Source organism: Aspergillus nomiae, assembly GCF_001204775.2.
Source record: "Aspergillus nomiae NRRL 13137 chromosome Unknown contig00201, whole genome shotgun sequence".
NCBI lineage: Eukaryota > Fungi > Ascomycota > Eurotiomycetes > Eurotiales > Aspergillaceae > Aspergillus > Aspergillus nomiae.
The window spans coordinates 1-22,092 of record NW_015378256.1 but is presented as its reverse complement, the minus strand read 5'-3'; the positions used below and the strand labels follow the sequence as shown (position 1 = coordinate 22,092).

Sequence of the window (22,092 nt, the reverse complement as noted above, 5' to 3'; positions counted from 1 at the left end):
CCCCAGCCCGTACCGCTGTCAAACTCTGCTGTTCTAAAAAACATAGCCAACCAAACCACCCTCGACCCCTCAGGAAATGATTCGCTCTGTTCCAGTGGTCCACCAACAAGGATGCAACGTTGATAGATTAATCTACTTTCTTGGCCGAGGGACTGACTGAAGAACAGCATGTGGTTGTCGCCGACTATACGAAGGAACAGCCCGAATATCGGGTTTTCCTGGGTGCAGGTTCCACGCCGGGGGCCCACCATCCCGGTTGGGATGATTCTTGAGACAGGTCCCTTGTATAGGTAAATCGAGACGGGGGAAGAGGCACGGCTGGGAGATGTATAAAATGCGCGTCTTCCCCCCCGAGGACAGAATAGCTACCCAGACACTCTCACAGTTCTGATTGTCCTTGCAAAATCGCCTCAACCCGACGGAACAAAGCTTTCACGGAGCCCTTCCACCTCAGTCACCATGCATCTTTCTATGAAGACTCTCTTTGCTTCTCTCCTCGGAGCCACCGTTCTCGCAAGCCCTCTTCCTAGTAATGCCCTGGTTGAGAGAAACGCTCCTCTGAACGAGTTCCTCAGCATCCTTCTGTCTCATCTGCCTGCCATTAACGGCTCTATCACCGCGGTGTCGGGTCTGATCACCGACTTTGATCAAGTGCTCGCCGATCTCACCGGTGCTCAAACCACCCAGAATCAATATATTGGGGTCTGCACGGAGTACACCGTCCTCTTCGCCCGCGGAACCAGTGAGCCCGGAAACGTAAGTCTACTTGTCCTCCGTAGTGGTTCCATTTTTAATCTAGCGCAGGTCGGTGTCCTTGTTGGACCTCCTCTGTATGAGGCGTTTGAGGAAGCCGTGGGTGCGCGCGCCTTGAGCTTCCAGGGCGTCAACGGCTATTCCGCATCTGTCGAGAGTTATCTGGCTGGCGGTGACGCTGCCGGTAGCAAGTCAATGTACGTCTCTTCTGCAATGTTCCGCAACCATCTCGCGACATTTCAATGCAAAATCGTAACCGGAGCTGACACTGGTCGAACAGGGCATCCGACGCCACCGAGATTCTCACAAAGTGTCCCGACACCAAGTTCATCATGAGCGGTTACTCCCAGGGCTGTCAGGTTGTTCACAACGCCGTTGAGCAGCTCCCTGCCGAAATCGCCAGCAAGATCAGCAGCATCCTCCTCTTCGGTGACCCATGTACGTTGAATCCAAGCTCGTATGATCTGTGATGTCTGTAACATGCTGACCATTTGATAGATGAGGGCAAGCCTTTCCCCAACGTTGACGCTTCCCGCGTGAAGACCGTGTGCCACGCCGGAGACACCATTTGCAATAACAGCATTATTATCCTGCCTGCCCACTTGACCTACGCCGTTAATGTGGCTGAGGCGGCTGCCTTCGCGATCGCGACTGCGAACCGCTAATTTAAGATAAGGGCTACATGTTCACCGTGAAGTTTGTTTCCGTCCGGGTTTTGGCCTTCCCTAAGATCCGTTCGCTGCATCGAACATACCGATCCGTGATCCAAGTACAGGTACATATCGCATGCTAGGCACGAGCGTGTTGTTCTGCATTGATGAGGGAATTTAGTAATGTATATTAATATGTGATGTGCGATATGTTATATAGCATGTGTGGTAGATTAATAAACTCAACTCGCATGATCATCTTTTGGCTGTCGCGCTTGTAGAGTATTATAACACTGGCTTTTACCGCTTCTAGAACTTCTTGTATAAAGGCATCATCAATTAGTGATCGGAAATATTCATCTTGAGCATTTCGCTGACATGTTTTACAATGTCTCTGGTACATAGATTTGATATGCGGAACCATACGGTTGACAGTTATTATGCCGACTTGGGGCATATCTGGGGTGACGCATACGATTGACAAAGAGTGAAGGGGGATAGAGAATAAGAATAATAATGAAAATGAAAACCATGGCAATTCTTATCCTTAGCAAATCACAAATAAGCTACACATACGCAAGCTTTCCATCATCCAAACATGGGAGGCTGTCATAGAAGAATCAGTAATTCTTCTCTGTGATACGGAATATATATTTACGGACGATCAGAGAGTTCGTCAAACAAGTTGAACTTGAACTCGTTCAATATAAGTTGATTTCATCTCCCATAGCATTATTAGCATAGCGCTACATCAAGAATATTCTGAGTCCCTTAAAGAACTATTTAATGGTAAAGGCTTATCGACGCGCAAGACTTATGACTGGAAGAAGTTCGCGCGCTTGGGCCAATCAGATGAAGATATTCAGGGGGATAAGTGGCTAAAGCTTGGCGCAGAGTATAAAAGCTTTGTTGTCTTCAACTCTCTAGCACTAGATTGACTTTACTAGGGTATCAAATATAATTCCCCCTGATCGGACTTCTACGGTTGGAATAATTGTCACACTTACGGCTCAATCGGCAATTATATTAACGACCTGTGATCCTGTTCAGCTTGCCCGTTCAATCACGCCCATCATGCGAATTCTGTATACATTGAAAGACACGAAAGGCCTCGACAGGGCTCACAAGAAGCCGATGATGGCTAGGGACAATTCTATGGACCGTAGACAAACCATTTAGGGTTCCCGATGGAAGGTGACATCGGGCAGCGGGCCAGCGTAACATCCGAAGTCACCTGGCCGCAAGTCACGGGGATGCCGAACTGCAACAACATTTCGTAGTGGCTGAAGACGCAAACCGAACTCCCTACCGCTACACCTTCAGGCGGCATGTCGCACACATCGGCAAAGCCATTCTCGGATCTCTCGAGCTTTCTGCAGCCGCTTCGTATAGGAATAGATACCCTGTATGAATTGTCATACCGCCTTTCCTTAACCTATAAGAAGTTAGCGGCCTCCCCCGAACATTTCTTCCCCACTCCCATCACCCGACTGCCAACTGGACTGGAAACGGGTCGGTATCTCGCGGTCTACGTGGGTCTCTCATATCTCCGGGTGGCCTTTATCGATTTGTTGGGTGATCAACAGCGCGTGCGACGAACACTTGAAAAGGCTTGGCCAATCGAGGAGCACCTGCGAAGAGACCGTGCCCCAGAACTGTTTACCTTCATAGGAGACTGTATTGCAGATGTTGTCAGAGATAGCTTGAACAATCCAAATGAAGAGGTACCGCGCGAGCTGACGACCGGTATCTCTTTTTGTTTCCCCATCAGGTAGGCATCATGATATCCAACTTGACTCATACGCCGCGAGATAAAACCTAACGAGGAAGGTTAGACAAAAATGTTTGAATGAGGCCATTCTCATGCCAACAGGGAAAGGCTTCGCATTGAAGACTGATCTTAACTTGCACCAAGCATTACTGGATGGTTACGAGCGTCACACCTGGTCCCCTGGTGAAGATGAAGATGAGCAGCGGATGCCTGCCAAACGACGAAAGCTTTTCAACCTTCCAAGGCTAAGGATTGCAGCGATGACAAATGATACTTCGTCAACACTTTGCTCGCTGGCTTATACAATCCACTCGTTCCCAAATACGCGCGCAGTAATGGGCTTCATTGTCGGTGCTGGCTCCAATGCTACTGTTCCATTAAAGATAGCCGACCTACATGAGCGTAAAGTCCAGCATATCCGGGAGAAGGATCCAAGTGCCCAGGAGGCTCTGGTCTCGACGGAGTGGACATTATCTAGTGCCTCAACACCAATCTTTGAGCTGGATCTCCGAACTAAATGGGATATAGAACTCGACAACCATTGTGAAAGGCCGGGATTTCAGCCATTGGAGTTAATGATTGGCGGAAGGTATATTGGTGAGCTAGTGCGGCTCATCGCCTTTGACTGGTTTCATAATGTGCTAGGCATCCCGCGCTCAGCATTGCCTGTGAAACTGGTTACAGAGCACTCGCTTTCGACAGATTTCCTTTCTCTCAAGGTGGCTTCCAACCAGTCTGATGAGGGGTTAGCAGTGGAGCTGTCTCAGGAGCTGCCGCAGCCTTCGATGAGTGACTGGCGTTGGACAGCGGATTCCTCACGGGATCTGCGTGCCATTACAAACTTCGTCCAGGACAGAGCGGCTTCCCTGGTCGCAGCAGTTATTGTTGGTCTTCTTGTATGCGCCGAAGAGATTGCCTTGCAACCGCCTCACAATCATAGAGACTTTTTGACACTAGCTGCTTCGAATGGCAATACACAGACCGAGGAGTCCACAACAAGGTGGAAGAATGGCCCAGAAGAACTGGCTGTCGCTGTTTCCGGCGGAGTCATGCAGCATTTTCCACACTACAAACAAAAGGCTCAAAGATACATAGACCAGCTCCTGATTCGTGCTGGCCCGCAACAAGGAGGCAAAAGTATCTTTCTTCGCGATGTGAATGATGGGGGACTAATAGGTACGGGAATTCTAGCAGGCACTACTGCTGGGGAGATCGGGGGCATCATAGGCTCCACCTTTGAAGCGTGACTTTTTAAGTACATATCCTACGACTGTGAATAAGGAGATGCTTGCCTGCCGGATGTACCTTCCAGAGCCTCTATAAGGCCACCCGACTGTCCCAGGAGCATGCCTCCGAAGAGGCTGATCTAGTTATCATTGATATTCGAACATATTCTAGAACTGTCATCTTCAAAATGGTAGACTGAGAATTATTGTATGAATGAGACTGGACTGGCGTTGGACCTGAACTCTCTCCCTTGCGCATTCCTGCAGGTAGAAGAAATGTATGAGACATAGCCCTATGGCAATATATCGTCCTGATACTCCGTTGAAGCAAGCTCCCGAGGAGCCATTTGTCCGCGTCTCGAATTGTTTTCCCTTCAATCACGAAATTCCCTTCTTAGGATAGTGGCAAAGCGCCTTGGGCTTAGTGCTCACACCTCTTCCCGTATCGATGAAGCAGATACCTTCCGTACACTACGAAATTAGTACATGTGTACTTCTCAACGCACGAATAGCTTCAGGAGTCTCCTTACCGGGGTGCTACAATCAACTTTCCACACGCCTGTGAATTCCCGAGCGGTACATTCTTCATACATATTGTCCAGACTCTTACCACATGTCTTGGTAAGGTTAGCAATACACCCAGCAAGAACATGGTAGATGAATTAACTTACACCGCCGATCATCCTATTCTTCACGCCTGGGGCCCCTAGCGTCGGAGGATTCTGCCCTGCGCTGGTCTGATCGGTCTGGCCGACCTGATTGCCCGGCTGGCCCGGCGCGGGAATGGCAGAGGCAAGGGCGACGATGAAAAGAGTGAGAATGATGGTGTTCATGTTGGAACGCAGGATTCTGGTCAAAACGGTATAATGTTTTAAATGACGGAGGCTCACCTGCAACAACAGACTGCTACAGCCAGAGAATAGGGTTATATTGGGTGAATATCGTTTACTATATAGCTGAAAAGGGTGGACCACCAAAGCCGGGCGCTTGTAAGTGTAGTCTTAAGCAATGGGTGTACAACAAATTAGGTTGAGACGGCTTAGAACCGTGTTGGTTTGGTATGGACCAAACATGTATACGACTAGCGGATGCTAGGTTATCTTCTAGGAGGGTAGATCCTTTGAAGTCTGACGCCCGAGCAAAGCTGGGCGCTACTTTAGTTTGGCACTTTATTACCAGAGAGGTCCATTGGTTTCGCTTGATTTCCGAGGCTGCGCTTCAATTTCCCAAGACCAGGGTACTGTTCGATCTGATTACTAGCTTTCCATTGTTGACCATACGTCCCTAAGCGATCATTGGAATGCCTCCACTCATAGCAACTTCATGCGTGTGCCCCAGGGCTAGAAAGACAAATTCATATGAAATTGACATGACAGATGCATGGCATTTCTTGAATATCGGTCTTGCCAGGGGGTATTACATTCGGGCGTAACGGGGCACGGTAAAGTTGGACTCTCTGAAAAGGCCTATGCCCCAGCTCTTTGTTATGGTTGGCATATCCTTGAATAGGGGGATCCACCAAGTGCAATACGGAAAGCGAGTTGTCAGGGACCTGTGAACAATAATACTATAATAAAAAAGACAGAAAGAAAGAAAAGAAAACGACCACAAAAAGAATCGGACGATCTTGTAGTGAAAGTCAAGTTTCTGGACGCAACATTTCTGCTTCTCCGCGTGGAAGTCTTTGTGATTACTGTATAGCCTCTATGAATGTAGCAATGGCACTGATATTAGTACTGTGCTTGTGTGTCTCGCTACGGTAGAAATTTGAAGCCCGGCTTTAATCTTTGAAGAACAGTCCATAGCTGGTGGATGGTACTCCAGGTACAGAGGCCGTGCCCTACCCTGTTGTTTCACTAAATAACTCAAAGAGATTGCAATAACAACACGCCATGATTCCACAAGTTACCAGACCAAGTTTAGACTCGCTTGGAAAATCTCAGAATATAGTTCATTTCCTTGACAATATCTCAGCCAGTCTTTCACATGCTGCTCCCACTGACGAATGACTCTCGACGCAGATATTTCTCTTTTTTCAATCTCGATCGTAAGTATATACAGATCCCTGCTGTGGCCAACCCGCGTAGCCTTGTGATGACGCCGACATGGCGTTAAACAGGCTAGTTTGAGACGACACTATTTGATTTGGTCCAACTACAGCGCTGGACCAGGTCGACTCGTCTGTCTTCTTCTCATGCGACCGTGTCCAATTCGGTAGCATCCCGGGAACAGGCTTTTACGGTTGCACGTATTCACAAAGTGAGTCTACTTTCCCGCTCAGCGTGGCTAGAAGCGGCTGCTCAACAAGGCGAGACGTCTCTGAAACAAGAGGCCGATAGCAGCCCGTGTCAATGAAACTCGCCGGTATCTGGCGCAGTGCTACAAAGCCGTGTCGGTGCTTGACGTCAAGACAACCCTAGAACGGCGTACATATTGCATGATGTCGAGACGGCCCCGGAATGTACGAACCCGTCAACTTCCACTAATAGCGGTGGTGGATTGATACTTCCACGCCAGGCACGTGGGGTACTGCTTTAAATAGCCGGGAGTTGCCGACTTCCAGAACATGACGGCTGACGAGATCCACCAAAAACTGCCGCGTGCCGTGTCTCGGGGGTCGAATGGTTACATGCCGACGTCAGGTAAGCACTGGAACATAGAAGGGTCATGGAGATATGTCCGTGTTCAATCAAGTCGAAGACCGTCAGTCCTTATTGGTCCTGGTGACGAATACAAACCCTGAATCTACGATTACTTGGACCTCGGTCCTCGCCATCTGGGCTATAGGAAGTGGATGTAACTCCTCTGAGGTGAGCCGTGAGCCTCTATGTATCTCTGCTTAGCGAGGAGATAAACTTTGGATCGACAACTAGTACGATTTGGTAACGGACTGTTGCTCCGGATTGAACCCTGGAGGCGTGGCGTGAAGCTGTCCGGGGTTGCTCCGCAGAGCTAATTCGGAACGAGACGCTAGGCACGTCTCGTATATGCCAAGGACACCTCTGCTCTTACACTTGGATTCGGCAATGAAAGTACGTCATACCGTTGGCTGAGTGTGAAGATCTCTTCCAGTTTTAGAACGGAAGTGTTGGGAACTGCCTGATCGGGGTCAACAACAGACCCTGACAGGAGTATAGAGCACAGAAACTAGCTATCCGCATCTTCAGTATAAATCGATGGCTTTCTTTGGCATGTTTCTCAACTTCCAGTTCGCAATTCCATCGAAGAACCTCCAACAGCAGTCTTTTGCTCATTCTCCTTTATCAACCACCATGAAGTTCCAAGCTTTCGTCGCAGTCACTCTTGCCCTTCTTCAAACTGGTCTCTCGTCAGCCTTGCCTCAGGGCGCCAGTGTGGCTGCGCGTGATGACAAGCGAGGCTCTGAGCAGATCTCTGGCCTCGGATCTCGCAAGCAACAGGTCACCGGTGCCGGGGGCAGTACCATGGACCTGGCAATTGCCATGCTTGAGACGAAGAATATGGGCACCGACTATCCATATGGTATGAGTTGTTCCATGATAGCAGACATGATGGAATCGGCTAATGCGATCATGCGTATATAGGTGACGGCAAGTCTGGAGATGCCACGAACTTTGGAATCTTCAAACAGAATTGGTACATGCTCCGCCACTCAGCATCCGAGTTTCTGGGGCAGAGTGTTGGTGATGTCAACAACGGTGCAATTCTAAAGTACGTCAGCATGGCTTACTTGCTTAATTAGTAAATACTGATACCCCTACAGCAGCGATCTGGGTAAGGATATCCAGGCCCGCCACGATGGAGAGGCAAAGTTCGGTTTTGATGTCTGGTTCGCTGGCCATCGCAATGGGGAATCTGGTGTCCAGAACCCTAACACAGACGACATCAAGCGTGCGTATTCTCATGCTGCGCCTTTCGTTGCAATGTATTCATCGATGCTAAATAACGATAGGGTACCGCGATGCCGTTCAATGGATCAAATCACAAATTGAAAGCGACAAGAAATATGAGTCGGACGACACCCGCTTCTGGGTTGATGTCACTGCCATCTAAGGACCGGGGTGGCCCAGGGAGTGGTATTCTGTAGGGTTGGGTAGGCTTTGAATGTATTTGGTACAGTGTCTAGGTAGCTCAGTAACAGGAGAATTCAACATCTCCTACTGAATGTACTTCATTTGCTTCTGACCACATAGCTGAAAAGAATTGCTTCGTACAATCCACAACACCTACACTACCAATGGTTTCTATATGGACACGGAAAAAAAGAAGGAAGAAGTATAGTAGATACAACAAGGCGAACAAAGATCCTAGGGTATTGAATCAATCAGAGCCTCGTGACAGAACAAGACTACTGGAGGATTTAGAGATTGAAAGTACAAGCATGCCCGGATCCTTGTTGATAGAGGCCGTTGTAACATAATAACGTAATACTCGAGGAGAAGAATAAACATGACGTAAGGTTAAAGACAGGAGGAGGGTCTACACAGACATTTTAACGAAAGGCCAGGGCCATCTAGGAGCCGAAACCCGATTTCATCGCCGGCCCGCAGTCACAACCTCCGATGGGGATACCGTATGTCTCTCCGAGATACGGAGTATAAGGAGCATATCTAGAGAAAACAACCCCATGAGCGGACGGCTGGTAGCACAAAAACGGGGGAAACGCAAGTAACGTAGAAAGGTTGAAAGTCAGAACCACAGAAAGGTCAGCAGCTTGGGTATCCCTACTCCCGCCTCTGGATCTGGGTATGGGTTGACGGAAATGCAGCAATTCAAGCGCCGAGTCTGGCCCGAGCCAAGACTTCATGTAGTACTTGATGGTGTCAACGGTGGACTAGCTCCTAGCAATATGCTGCCAAGTGGGATTTGGTACCTCGTCTAAATAACCACGTCGAGGGTCAAAAGCCAGTCGAAGGATGAGCTATACTTGAACAACAAATTAGAACCCGTGTAGACTTAATCTAGGCTCCACTTCCTCAAACGTTGTACCTGGTTCAGATCAATGTCGACGGTGAAATGTCGGCCAGCTTACCACATCGTATGCTGCGATGCCGAAGTCTACTGCCGGACACGGAATCCTTGCGCCGATCTCTTCAGTGTGTCATGGTTCCCCAGACCATTCTCTATTCCATGGGTCATGGCTTTATCCCCGGACTGTTTCCGAGACCGTGGGAGCAGTCTTGGCTACCAGATAGGGTCAAGTCCAAATCAGGCTGTGGGCCAATTACACTAGATATAGCCAGTTAGAAAGGTTGTAGTCATACAAACCACTGTCCAGCCTGTCGTTTCTTTTACCGGGGTTCAGCCGAAGCGTGGTTCTGAGGCCGTTTAAACGACAATGTGGGGAGAGGAATGTGGGGTCCCCGCAGCTTTGAAGGAAACCAAACCCGAAGCAATTTCCGCTACTCCACATATTATGCGAGAAATTCTGCAGCTGGCGCTAGGGATTGGTTGGTTGGTTGGTTTAGTACCCTAGAAGAATCCATGCTGAAGGCCGGCCGACTATGACAGATACGAAGCCGACATCGCGGGGAATAGGTGATTGAGACCGAGTCTGGGGGAGTTCCGAGGTCTGGCATGATGGGATCATGGGTCTGGCCTGCGTGCGTGTGTCTTGGAGGACTATAAAAGCATGAGTTGCACGCAATATTGCACTCCTTGAATCTGAGAAAGTAGCACGCACCTAATTTCCTAGCTTCTTCTTCTCTTCTTTGTCGGCTTCCCTGCGTGGGCGTCTCGAAGATGAAGCTGTCAGTGGCCCTTTCTACAATTGTTGCGCTGCAGCCAGCAGCAGCCGCTGCTGTGCAGAATCGTGCGTCCGATGTGGCCGAGCTGGAGCGCTACTGGGCGTATGGGCATTCAGAGCCCGTCTATCCAACCCGTAAGCAGTCATTGTTCAAGCCCCAGCCGGAGACGCCGCTTAGATAACTAATACCATACTCATAGCTGAGATCCAGGGTTTGGGGGATTGGGAAGAGGCCTTCACCAAAGCCCGGTCACTCGTCGCACAGATGTCTAACAAGGAGAAGAATAACATCACATACGGCTATTCCTCTACAACTAACGGTTGCTCTGGGACTAGTGGAGGCGTCCCGCGATTGGGGTTCCCTGGGATTTGCCTCCAGGATGCTGGAAATGGTGTGAGAGGTACGGATATGGTCAACTCCTACGCATCAGGAGTTCATGTGGGAGCCTCGTGGAACCGCGACCTTACCTACAGCCGCGCCCAATATATGGGCGCCGAGTTCAAGCGAAAGGGAGTCAACGTTGCACTTGGTCCAGTCGCTGGACCTATAGGCCGCATAGCGCGAGGCGGTCGCAACTGGGAAGGCTTTAGCAATGATCCCTATCTGTCCGGGGCCTTGACTGGCGATACCGTTCGCGGTATGCAAGAATCTGTGATTTCCTGCGTGAAGCATCTCATTGGAAATGAACAGGAAGCGCATCGCTCGACGCCATCAATGCTGAAGAACAGTCGAAACCAATCACTCTCCACCAACATAGACGATAAAACCATGCATGAGCTCTATCTATGGCCCTTCCAGGATGCAGTCAAGGCCGGCGCCGGTTCTGTCATGTGCAGTTACAATCGGATCAACAATAGCTACGGTTGCCAGAATAGCAAGACTATGAATGGCCTGCTCAAAGGCGAACTGGGCTTCCAAGGATTTGTCGTCACCGATTGGGGTGCTCAGCATACTGGGATTGCCAGTGCAGAGGCCGGGTTAGATATGGTAATGCCTACATCTTCGTACTGGGAGAATGGCACCCTTGCCCTGGCTGTCAAAAACGAGTCTCTGTCTTCCACACGTCTTGACGATATGGCCACCCGCATTGTCGCTACTTGGTATAAATATGCGGAGATTGCCAACCCCGGTCATGGCCTACCATACAGCCTTCTCGCTCCCCACAATCTTACCGACGCCCGCGATCCAAAGTCTAAGTCCACTATCTTCCAAGGCGCAGTCGAAGGACACGTCTTGGTCAAGAATACAAACAATGCCCTCCCTCTTAAGAAACCTCAGTTCCTCTCACTCTTTGGATATGACGCCGTCGCTCCTGCTCATAACACGATGGATGATCTTGATTGGAACATGTGGTCTATGGGCTATGATAATACCCTAACATATCCTAATGGCTCAGCCGTGGACCCAATGATGCTTAAGTATATCTTTCTCTCGAGCACAGACCCCAGGGCCTATGGCCCCGGTGTTGCGCTCAACGGTACGACAATTACTGGCGGTGGCTCGGGTGCCAGCACCGCATCTTATATTGACGCACCCTTTAATGCGTTCCAGCGCCAAGCATATGACGATGATACCTTCCTCGCCTGGGACTTTGCATCTCAGAACCCCCTGGTGAACCCGGCCAGTGACGCCTGTGTGGTGTTTATCAACGAGCAGTCCTCAGAGGGATGGGATCGACCATATTTGGCGGATCCCTACTCTGACAAGTTGGTACAGAACGTTGCTGCACAATGTAGCAACACCATGGTCGTCATCCATAATGCTGGCGTTCGTCTCGTTGACCGCTGGATTGACAATGACAACATCACGGCCGTCATCTACGCTCATCTTCCCGGACAGGATAGCGGCAGAGCCCTTGTGGAGGTCATGTACGGCAAACAATCCCCATCTGGCCGTCTGCCTTACACTGTGGCCAAGCAAGAGTCCGACTACGGCAGTCTCCTCAGCCCGACCATTCAATCCGGTACCGACGATATTTACTACCCCCAGGATAACTTCACCGAGGGTGTCTACATTGACTACAAGGCATTCGCAGCTGCCAATATCACCCCTCGGTACGAGTTCGGATATGGATTGACTTACTCCACTTTCTCCTACTCTGACCTGAAGGTTTCCACATCGTCAGACGTGAGCACTAGCTACCTAGCTCCAGGTACTACTGTGGCAGAGGGCGGTCTTGCTTCCCTGTGGGATATCATCGCTACTGTAACTTGCACTGTGTCGAATACCGGGTCTGTGGCGGCGGCAGAAGTAGCCCAGCTCTATGTTGGCATCCCGGGTGGCCCAGCCAAGGTCCTGCGAGGATTCGAGAAGAAGCTCATTGAGCCTGGAGCACAGGTGCAGGTGACATTCAACCTTACTCGTCGCGACCTCAGCACTTGGGATACGGAGAAGCAGAATTGGGGGCTACAGGCAGGACGCTACCCTCTCTATGTTGGAAAGAGTGTGCTGGACATCCAGTTGACCGAATCTTTGAGCTTATAGCCTGATGCGGCTCGAGATTCAATGCTCAGTAGCAGCAATCAGATACTCCAACGAGACTATGTTATAATATAATTAAATAGAAATTTAGAAAAGGCTTCACCTATTTCAATATTGACCGTATACTTGGGTAGGCAGAAAGTAGTGTTCCCCAGTGAGCGTTCATACTATAGTATTAGAAAGCATTGATGGGTGAGTCTTTATGTGTCTCCAAACAAATTACCGCACCACGGAGGGACAATTACACGATTCATGGCCAGCATATATGCCGTGTTGCGGTCTTGCTCCACAGATCTAACTGTATGAACATCGCACCGGAGCCTTTGAGGGTGGGTCTTAATCCAATCCAGTTGCGCCATGGCTTCATTGGCGTTTGTCTTTGAGTTTTCCCATCAACCTTATTCAAACTTTATGCAGCCCGTGGAGGTCTGGATTGATCTTTGCCCTAGGAAGCAGACTCAAGAGCCCGACGCCCGACGCTGCAGAACGGGCCGTCAGCATCTAACCCAGAAATCGCTCATAGTTCTACAGGAAGAGAATATCATAGTCCTACAGTACCTCGACCAATTCGTGAACCACCAAAACAAAGGGGGAAGAGGGAGAGTTCAAAGTCTGTGCCGGCGGGCACAGTCAAACAAAGTATCAAGACTGGGAAATGAGACACGATTCTCACCTTTGAAATATTAACATATATAAGGCTCTCAATAAGGACACTATCGACAAGCTGACTCGCTGGCAACTCATCTCAACCAACTCATCTCAACATGAAGATAACGACTTTCACTCTCTTGATCTTTACTATCCTCTCTGTCAGTCATGCCGGACCACCCCCAGCCGCAGGTGGCGCTAAGCCTTCCTTACCACGACTCGCCGATGCTGTAAAACAAGAAGTTGAAGCTTATGACGGTGTTCGTCAACCGATGCTCGCGCTAAACAAAAGCCGCATGACTGACTGTATACAGGAATGCTTGGTGACGGATCATAAAACCTCGACACACGGGATCTGCGTTGCTCGGGATAGAAGCCCACCGGCCAGTCAGGTCAACTCTAAGCAAAGTAAAATTGATCTTCGATGGGGATGTGACCCTGCGTGGCCGGTAAGAGACGTGCTATCATAGCCTGGTTGTTAGCTTACTGATTCCTGCAGTGCCGAGAAAACGAGAATCCTTGCAAGATTCGCAAATATATCAATCACTCCAACGACAATACGATTTGGAATGCGAGGTGCTATTAAAAGGGCTCATAGGAGAGGTTGGCAAGATTTATCAGGATTCAAGTGGCCTTGACAATGCTGGGCAGGCTCGTCGGTGGCACCCCGAACCAAAGCCTGAATCCTTGACGGTTTCCGATGGATTGAGGGCCGATAATCTGTAATCACGCTATATATAACAGACAGTTGAATACAGAATTCGTCGTATTGCTTCGTACTCGATATTGGGACGAAAGCCTATCTTACAACGGAGATGTACATGCGATAAGTATCATTGTCATCCTCGATCTTAGAAGCCCTTTGTCTCTTGATGTACCGATGGACTCCGCATTGGAAGATAGAGAATCCCATCAGGCTTGGAGGTAGACACACATCAGGATCGCTACTTGGATCAGCGGGCTGAGACATGACAGGGTAGGCTACTTGGAGTAAAGGAATGTTTTTATTTCTATGTATTATTTTATTAGATATAAGTATATCCTCCAGGCGTAGAATGCTAGTTCGCGCTCTGATCTACCTTAGGCTCTAATTGACCATACACTCAATGGACAGAAGGGTCGGATAATATTCAGGTCTCCTCTTCTCCAACCCGGAAGGTTTTGTGCACATTGACACTGTTTGGGGGTAGCCAAGGGTCCGGCACAGGGTACAGAACCTCTTGACTGCTATTACCATCAGCGTGAAGACGGTCCGGCGATGATACTGCAGTCACAACGAAGGTAGAGGTATCGTCCGAGGGTATATCTGGACGCCAATATCTGGGGTCGCGAGAGGCGGCGGTCTTGGAGGTATTCCCGGTAAGGCTTGATAGAGGATACTTCCCCCTACGTTCGTTCGTGTTGTAAGAAGCGGTTCCATCCAGGAACCAACGGAATAGAGGGCGCAGTGTAATGAGACTGCCGGCAATGATAGCGAGGCCGGTCTCCATCACCGACCAAATCGCAATTTGGTAGGTTGAATCTAACAAAAGCTATAAGCTTTTATCCCAAGATAAAAAACGCACGAAAGAGGGCATCCCATATCGGAACTGTAGAATACGTGCTCTGGGGGTTCGTTGCAACTTACAAAGAAAGTCAGTGTCTTTATAGTTTTGCAAGAAGGGGAGTCGAATCACAACAGCGACGCTGGCACTAAAAAAATAATATTAGCACAGACGTATCACACAGGGGCAGTGTAGGTGCGAAAGTAGAGACGAACATGGCCCCCATGCTTAGAATGCCACCCAAAGCGGCCTTTGTCCTCCCGTTCATCTGCAGGTTCCAGATCAAAAAGACGGGGAATATTCCCAAGGTAAAGTCGCAGAATATGGTAATTGCGCTGTAAAGGTATGCGATGGCAAGGAGGATATCGGTTGATAAGCACGTCCCAGAATTGAGTGGATTAATCCGTTCCCAGAAGTAAGAGACTGGGTTGCAGTCAAAGAGCAGGACAAGCCAGAACATCAGACCGATCGCAATAACGACTGCAATCACTATCCAAAGGATAATCAAGTGTACCTTGCGTACTGTCAAACGAATAAGGGCCAGGGCGATTGAAACCTTGGCGACTGCCGATGACCAGATGTAGAGCATTTGACCTAACCACCACCACTGATGCAGGCGCGGCACTCTTAGCATTCTTCTCAATCCAGCCTCTTGCAGGGCGCATGGGTTTGCATCTATCATACCAGCATGGCAGTTTGCAGCATATCCAGGCTTGTAAAGTCCTTGATCCGATGGCCAACACCATTGTGGGTTCCAATAATACAACAGATATCCAAGAATGTAAACAGTGCCTGCTCTCAGTCAGCATAATCCGTGGTTCTCGTACGCGGTTTATGGTAGACCGACCACCGCTGCTACCATCAATGTATCATCCCATCCGAAGGCTCGCACAATATAAGATCGAACAAAGACGCGCAGTAGGACAGCCACGATCGAGAGGCACATCATGACTACACAGACAGTGAAGATCGCGCGACTTCGCCCTACTAGGGGCATTGAGGTATCCATTTCGATGAGGACATGCCACCCTATCAAGGGCTTGGTTCGACGTTCAACAAGAGTGGGCGCTTCACCTGCGTCTGTTAGGGACTCAATTTCCAATGACCAGTTGCCTCTCGTGGAGATTATATTCGTCTCTTTCGATTGGGGATGATGAAATACCTATAACAAAATTGGCACGACAACGCTGGGGGCTCCCTCATGACTTGACGCGGCATACCATGTTTTCTAGATATAAACCATAGCGGAAGGACAAAAGGAAAGACAACGAGCGTGGAACAGAAAGAATGAAGTTAGTAAGAAGGAAGCGAACAAACCAAAAGATAAGAATTTAGACCTCTTGTTAAAATATCGGAGGGCGATCTTCTAGTATTTGCCGGCAGGTTCAGGAACTGGATCTCGCTTATCGGACCCGAGTGGAGATTCACCACGAGGCCTTGATCCGTGGTTCCCTCGGCCTACGCGAGTCATTAGGGCCTCAAGCCATACCTCCTAACTATATCGGGCACTCCAGGCCATGGTTCATTTCGCTTACCTGCAGCACGGTGAAGCCGGGGCCTGCCGTTTTACCTTGCTGGGGTATTTCCAAGAATGACTTCCCAGGAAGGACAGCAGATTGAAGATTATCTACTGAATAACTCTGGGGTTCTTCTTCGTGCAATCTTAATAGTGATAGAGCCGCACATATCATCCTAACATCATCAGAAGCCAACGCTATCAAGTCATATGACTCCGTAGAAAGTATGAAGTATCTGGGACGCATGAGTTCTTGTTGAGCAAGAATATTGAAAGCCTTTCCATCTCAAACCAGCCCGGCAATCCCCAAACCAGATCACAAAAGGGGTTGAGCTCAAGCAGCCCAATCCTCTGCGTTCGTTTCGCAAATGCCGAGCTGAATCGTGGCCAGTCAAGTGGATCTAGACCGCACGAGCCTTTCCTCGGTTAGTGCCCCTTCATCGGAATTTGGAGGGGGTTATTGGATCGAAAGGCTTCATATCCCCACTTGAAGTTTCTTGCAGTTCCCCCATCTGCCGCGGTTTAGCTACCATTTTCGCGTCTACTCCGTACTGTCGGTTCGCCATGTGGTAAGTGGCACTTATGAGGCTCGTGGTTACCGATTCACTAAGTCAGGATTCGGGCGTATTCTGTTCAGAGGTTAGGGTTTTGTTTTTTTTTTCCCTGGATTTCCACGATATGTGGTGTACAAATGTGTCGAAGGGGAATGCATAGGAAGATCCACATCGGTACTCGGTACCTACACTTGGTGAACCTGGAGGCAAAAGAAGTCCAGGTAGTCGTCTCTCCACATTACTAATGGCCTCCTCGGTCTTGATACGCAGTACTGTGTACTCCGTAGATCGCAAGGGCCGTGTACTGTGTACTGTGTAAGTGAAGTCCCCATCGACTCAATAGGGATTGGTGTTTCTGGCGTCGATCTTCCCCAAAAAGTTCTCCATGGCTGCAGAAAATTCCAGAGTGTCGTGAAATACGGACGACCCACATGCAAGCTTTGTTCTTTCTGGTGCTTGCGGAAGTTTCCTGAGATGCTCAAGTTGCTCGCCAAGGTTTGTCATTTCATATAGCGGATGCAAGAGATCTCGAATACCCATTGTTGGTTTTCAGTGTTACACAAAATTTCAAGGTTTCATCATATTTTCAATAAGTTGAAAGAGTGCATATATAGCACCCACACGGTCATCGAGCTCCATGATGCACGGAGTCGTGTGGAAGCAAGACTAGAAGGTGAGAAGTGGGTTTCGTTAATTTCGATCTAAGAATAGCCGGCGGACCCGGAACAAGTGATTCTCCGTGGTCGATCAACAGAATGTTTTTGTTTCCAAGCCTCGTCATTTCATTTCATAGCTACACAACACACGGCTTGGAAGTCCGAAAATCGCCCAAGAGCTGTGGATCCCCAGAAGTAAGCTACTAATGTAAACCTCCCTTGGCTTTTCTGTGAGCCGTGTTTCTGACCCTGCGGCCTTCTAGAATCGCGCATCAACCCAATTAACAGCGTCATTACCCAAAACACTCTCTCGCGTGACGGCCGCAGCGATGGGCGACAAGAACTCTCGCTTCGATGTGTTCGAACCCACTCCGGTGTTTTTGAATTCGTAAAACAGTGGAGTCGCGCCCTTGGCCATGCGACTCCATCCCTTTGGCGCAACAACGTCACTCATATCCGAATTTTGATAGATAACCCGTGCCAGAGGCCGCCAAGGCCTTCCCAGGAAAACCTTCTCCCTCAGGTCCACGCCGCCAGCCCCGGTAACGGTACAGCGATCAAAGGCGAGCCAAGAATTGTCGGCCTTCTCACGTCCGCTGGCAGTGATATAACCAGGGGCAGTGGAGCGGATATCACATTGGTTGAACCAAGCCGATCCACCTCCGAAGATGTAATCAACCGACCCTGGGTTTGTTGTTAAAAAGGCCTCACACCAAAAGGGTATACGACTTACCCTGGATCAAACACTTGGAGAAAAATTGAGTTCCCGTCTTAGTGAAGACGGTATCCTGGTAACCACGGAATTGACAGCCATAAAAGCCCAGGTGGTTTGCATCTGCAGATAGTCTACCACGCGTTGGTCTCGTCAGGGACCTTTGGGCATTTTTGAATCAGCATAGTAAGGATGCACTTACGCAAGCGCCTGTTTGCCTGGTCCATAGCCGTTCACCACGTTGATATTGTACATTTTGAAGTCATTAGATCTCACTCGCAGTGTAGCGCTATCATCCAGGGTACCAGCGTCATCGGAGGAGATAGTATGGGTAATTGTGACACGATTTCCCTTGTATGTTGAGGTGTCTGAAGTCTCGCCATACAGAGTCAAGGCGCCCTTGTAGTCAATGACAACTTGCTCTTTGTACGTTCCCTGAGCGATGTAGATACAGGCAGGTGAGGATGAAGATCCGAGGGCGCTCAGCGCAGCTCCCACGGTATGATGCTGCCCAGCGGCACCAACAGTGAGACAGCCCGCTGGAGGGCCGTTGCGGACAGTGTTCACGCTGGAGACCTCTGGAACTGGAGCCGCATAAGCGGTGCCGGCCACCAGGCCGAGGAGACTGAACAAGAGATGGTGCATGGTTAAGCTCAGTCGTGTTGGATCGTGGAGTTGTGGTGCACGCGAGTTTGTTCTTCTGGAGAGAGCTGGAATAGGAGCAAGCCGTCCATATTTATAATGGATGACCCTACCTAGTCGTTACTAGATATAGACAGAGTGAATTGGATAGCATCATGTCTTGAGGGCTCACCATGTGGACTTGCCTGAATCAGAGGCTTGGCTAGCGCTTGCGTTTCCGAGGTTCTACTCGTATCAACAAGAGAAGCCCTAGCGAATAATCAAATTTACCCCATGACAGCTGCAACTAGACTCATTAGACTCCACACTCTTGCAGTTCCGTGGCATCTTCCCCTGCTAATCGCCTGGCCAAGGTCCCGAGATATTGTATTCTTCCTATTGCCAAGCGTCGAGCTCTGTCTTGGCTATAGTTCAGTGAGTTATATAGCAGGCAAATATATTGCCAAGAAACATCCTTCGAAGAACAGATCGCCTGATCTCCTCCGAGCCGAGGGCAAAATGTGTTCTCCGGCGGGCTTTGGTGCTCAATGCTGATTGCGAGATAGACGTATGAAAAGTCCGATAGATTTGGACTAAAACAATACCTTATCACTGACTCGGGTCAATATGACAGGGCAAGATATGGTTAGCAAAGAAGGCTAGTATCAATGCAATCCTTCTCCTGTACTCTGTCCTGACACTTTTATATATTCATGCCATTTCAATTTTATCCTATTTTTCATCTGCATGCTTCCAGCTGAAAAGCATGCATCGCAGCACGCTTGTCTCCCATCTTCTTCTGGCTATTTGGACCAGAACAAAAAGGAACAGAATATGCACCTATATTTTGTTGAAGTGGGCCGTATTCCGCCTATATATTAAACATGCCATTAACTGCAAGGCTAAAGAGGTCGCCCCATGTTGGCTTTTTAGTGGAGTGGGAACGTTCATAGTCGATATTCCGTGAAGAATCCACCCTCACGTCGCATTAACGGTCTGAAGAGTAAGCTTCGCATTTCTATCTGTCCGAATACTGAGACATACTTCTGCATCTAGTCACTGAGCATTGTAGTCCCACCCGATAGAGCCACTGTAGCGCAACCCTATGTTGTCTCGAATTCATATGCAGCAATGGAAGTACTACCCCTCAAGATTGCTCGATGGCGAAAGAAAACCCGAAGCCACTCAGAACCTCGTGAGAGTGAAGAAGCACCCTATCTAATTACGAATTAGATGGCATGGAAGGACGGAATACCATGAAGCAAACTTTGCTACAGTTGAGAAAGCTTGCGCATCCTGTATGAAGCCACGGTCATGCCACTTTCCTCCATACCCTTTAGCGTTAACACTGCACATTGTGTCATTATTGCTAATACTTACAGGGTCCCGCCAGCACTTATTGCGATGAGATACGCAGGGATCAAGGTATGTACCGGGTTGTGAACTATAGGCGGAAACCAGCCGAGACTGAGAAGAAAGCACCCACCGAAATAATGTCGTGGCTACACCACTGGTGTTGGTCCCATTGTTGGCCTCAAGAACATTATAGTTCCGACGATACCACGGGTATAGGAATGGACGTGTAGAAGAAAATGCTGGAGAGTGAGACATCCGGAAAACGGCTGAGTCTATATACGGGCCGAGTCCCTCTCGGCTGGTACCCGTCAAGAGTCCGAGTCATTCAACAACGACATCCCAGGTGGGTCCGATTTCCGCGAGTGTGAACCTTACTGGCGAAACCCCTGGGATAGGGATATTAGTCAATCCATGTTCAGAGAGCAATAAAGCTTGGTAGTGAACCCTACTAGTAGGTGATGTAGAATTACGGCAGCTATAGGTGCTTCGTTAAGCAGTCACTCGAAGCGAACCCAGTAACGCCGACGAGTGGGATAAATCGGGACAGGCAATTGCAATTTTCATATGACTTGATCATACATGAGAATTCTGGTGTTATAGTCTCCACTATACCACCAATACACCATCCTAGAGAACCTCCAAGGCAGAGACAAGTACGAAACCAACGACCGTTCTCTAAAGATCATCTTTCCTATCCTCAATATAACCCATAGCGCGGAAAAGCCTGGCAGTTTTCCCTTCTTGCGGGTCACACAATACAATCCCACGGCTTTCTAAGTGTTGCGTTACTACCTCATAAGCCTTATCTACCTCCTGCTTTGGCACTTTGGCCTCGATTTCCATTAGGTGTAGCGAGCCGGCAGCGACGTCATCGAACTTGGCTTTATAACCTTCGATCCGTATCTTCCACTTGGCATTCTGATACGGGCCATAATTCGTAAGCCCCTCCCAGTTGACATTTTCGTAATGCTCCGCGAGCTCGATTTGTTGGTCGCACCAGATGCTAGGTTCTTGCAAGGGACATCGCTTCTCGCAGGTATACGTGGGATTTTCGCCGTAACGATCCCAAACACACTCGGCGCAGTCAGGGACATCGGAGGTTTCCTGCTGGAATCGTACTTTCACCGTGGAGATGTTTTCGCCTTTCGAGGTCTTGGTGCGGAACATGAGGCCATCGGAGATGTAGACCGGGGGGTTTGTGTCATAGTAGGTGATCGGATTCTCCTTGTAAGGGTCGGGTGTTCCCAGTCCCAGCTTTCGAAGAACCGTTTGAGGGTCTGAATCACATATCGCCCATTGCAGGTTGGTCTTCTTCGCGGTCACCAAGGGAGCTGCAAGGAGGAGTACGGCGTAGTGTATATACGACTTCATGATTTCAACTGCACCGGATCGACGTTAAGACAAGCCAAGTGATGTTCAATACACCAGAAAGATTGACTGGACTGGACTGGAGAGATATGTGATGATATTTAGGCATCCAGGGAGTTGCAAGGGGTTCGTCATGACATCAGATGGAGTTATATACTCGACGAACGCATGCGGTGGGCGGTGAACAGGCTCGAGTCATACAGGGCGTTGGCTGATCAACCCTAACTTGGACGTATCGCTTGAGAGAATCGATGCGAACTCTGACTCCTTGGTTTGCCTTCTGTCAGTGGACACAGAAAATGCTCATTCTTCAGCTGGGTTCAGCCCGCGCCTCAAGACCCACTTGCAGTTCACAAGGTTTCCAAGAGGGCAACGATCTGCTGCTTCCAGGCCCACTTGGAGAACTTAGCAGGTTCTTGGGTTCATCGCAGAGGGTATATCCCTCAATAGACACAAACTTAGGGTCCCACGATTCTAGCTCCAAGCTGAAGATCGGCACCCGAAGCACCA

At 49.2% G+C, this 22,092-nt stretch overlaps 7 protein-coding genes across 7 annotated transcripts; 4 read left to right on the top strand and 3 right to left on the bottom strand.

Moving 5' to 3' along the window:
• Window positions 1–459: 459 nt before the first annotated feature.
• Window positions 460–1,418, top strand: ANOM_008687 (cutinase family protein; the record flags this gene model as incomplete). The annotated part of the gene is made up of 4 exons (XM_015553943.1): window positions 460–756; window positions 805–950; window positions 1,034–1,191; window positions 1,252–1,418. 4 exons carry the CDS (start codon window positions 460–462, stop codon window positions 1,416–1,418), a joined length of 768 nt encoding a protein of 255 aa, XP_015405466.1.
• A 1,172-nt stretch (window positions 1,419–2,590) lies between these two features.
• On the top strand, window positions 2,591–4,421 carry ANOM_008686 (hexokinase family protein; the record flags this gene model as incomplete). Its single annotated transcript, XM_015553942.1, has 3 exons — window positions 2,591–2,620; window positions 2,684–3,174; window positions 3,239–4,421. 3 exons carry the CDS (start codon window positions 2,591–2,593, stop codon window positions 4,419–4,421), a joined length of 1,704 nt encoding a protein of 567 aa, XP_015405467.1.
• A 3,251-nt stretch (window positions 4,422–7,672) lies between these two features.
• ANOM_008685 (uncharacterized protein) lies at window positions 7,673–8,432 on the top strand (the record flags this gene model as incomplete). The annotated part of the gene is made up of 4 exons (XM_015553941.1): window positions 7,673–7,901; window positions 7,964–8,090; window positions 8,143–8,270; window positions 8,332–8,432. 4 exons carry the CDS (start codon window positions 7,673–7,675, stop codon window positions 8,430–8,432), a joined length of 585 nt encoding a protein of 194 aa, XP_015405464.1.
• A 1,535-nt stretch (window positions 8,433–9,967) lies between these two features.
• On the top strand, window positions 9,968–12,610 carry ANOM_008684 (beta-glucosidase; the record flags this gene model as incomplete). Its single annotated transcript, XM_015553940.1, has 3 exons — window positions 9,968–9,982; window positions 10,056–10,260; window positions 10,326–12,610. The coding sequence occupies 3 exons, from the start codon at window positions 9,968–9,970 to the stop codon at window positions 12,608–12,610; spliced, it is 2,505 nt and encodes an 834-aa protein (XP_015405465.1).
• Window positions 12,611–14,385: 1,775 nt separating this feature from the next.
• On the bottom strand, window positions 14,386–15,808 carry ANOM_008683 (P-type ATPase; the record flags this gene model as incomplete). Its single annotated transcript, XM_015553939.1, has 5 exons — window positions 14,386–14,777; window positions 14,883–14,947; window positions 15,015–15,406; window positions 15,484–15,591; window positions 15,647–15,808. The coding sequence occupies 5 exons, from the start codon at window positions 15,806–15,808 to the stop codon at window positions 14,386–14,388; spliced, it is 1,119 nt and encodes a 372-aa protein (XP_015405470.1).
• Window positions 15,809–17,784: 1,976 nt separating this feature from the next.
• Window positions 17,785–18,882, bottom strand: ANOM_008682 (pectinesterase A; the record flags this gene model as incomplete). The annotated part of the gene is made up of 3 exons (XM_015553938.1): window positions 17,785–18,209; window positions 18,259–18,371; window positions 18,440–18,882. 3 exons carry the CDS (start codon window positions 18,880–18,882, stop codon window positions 17,785–17,787), a joined length of 981 nt encoding a protein of 326 aa, XP_015405471.1.
• A 2,007-nt stretch (window positions 18,883–20,889) lies between these two features.
• ANOM_008681 (uncharacterized protein) lies at window positions 20,890–21,585 on the bottom strand (the record flags this gene model as incomplete). Its single annotated transcript, XM_015553937.1, has 1 exon — window positions 20,890–21,585. The coding sequence occupies one exon, from the start codon at window positions 21,583–21,585 to the stop codon at window positions 20,890–20,892; it is 696 nt and encodes a 231-aa protein (XP_015405468.1).
• Between the last annotated feature and the right edge of the window lie 507 nt (window positions 21,586–22,092).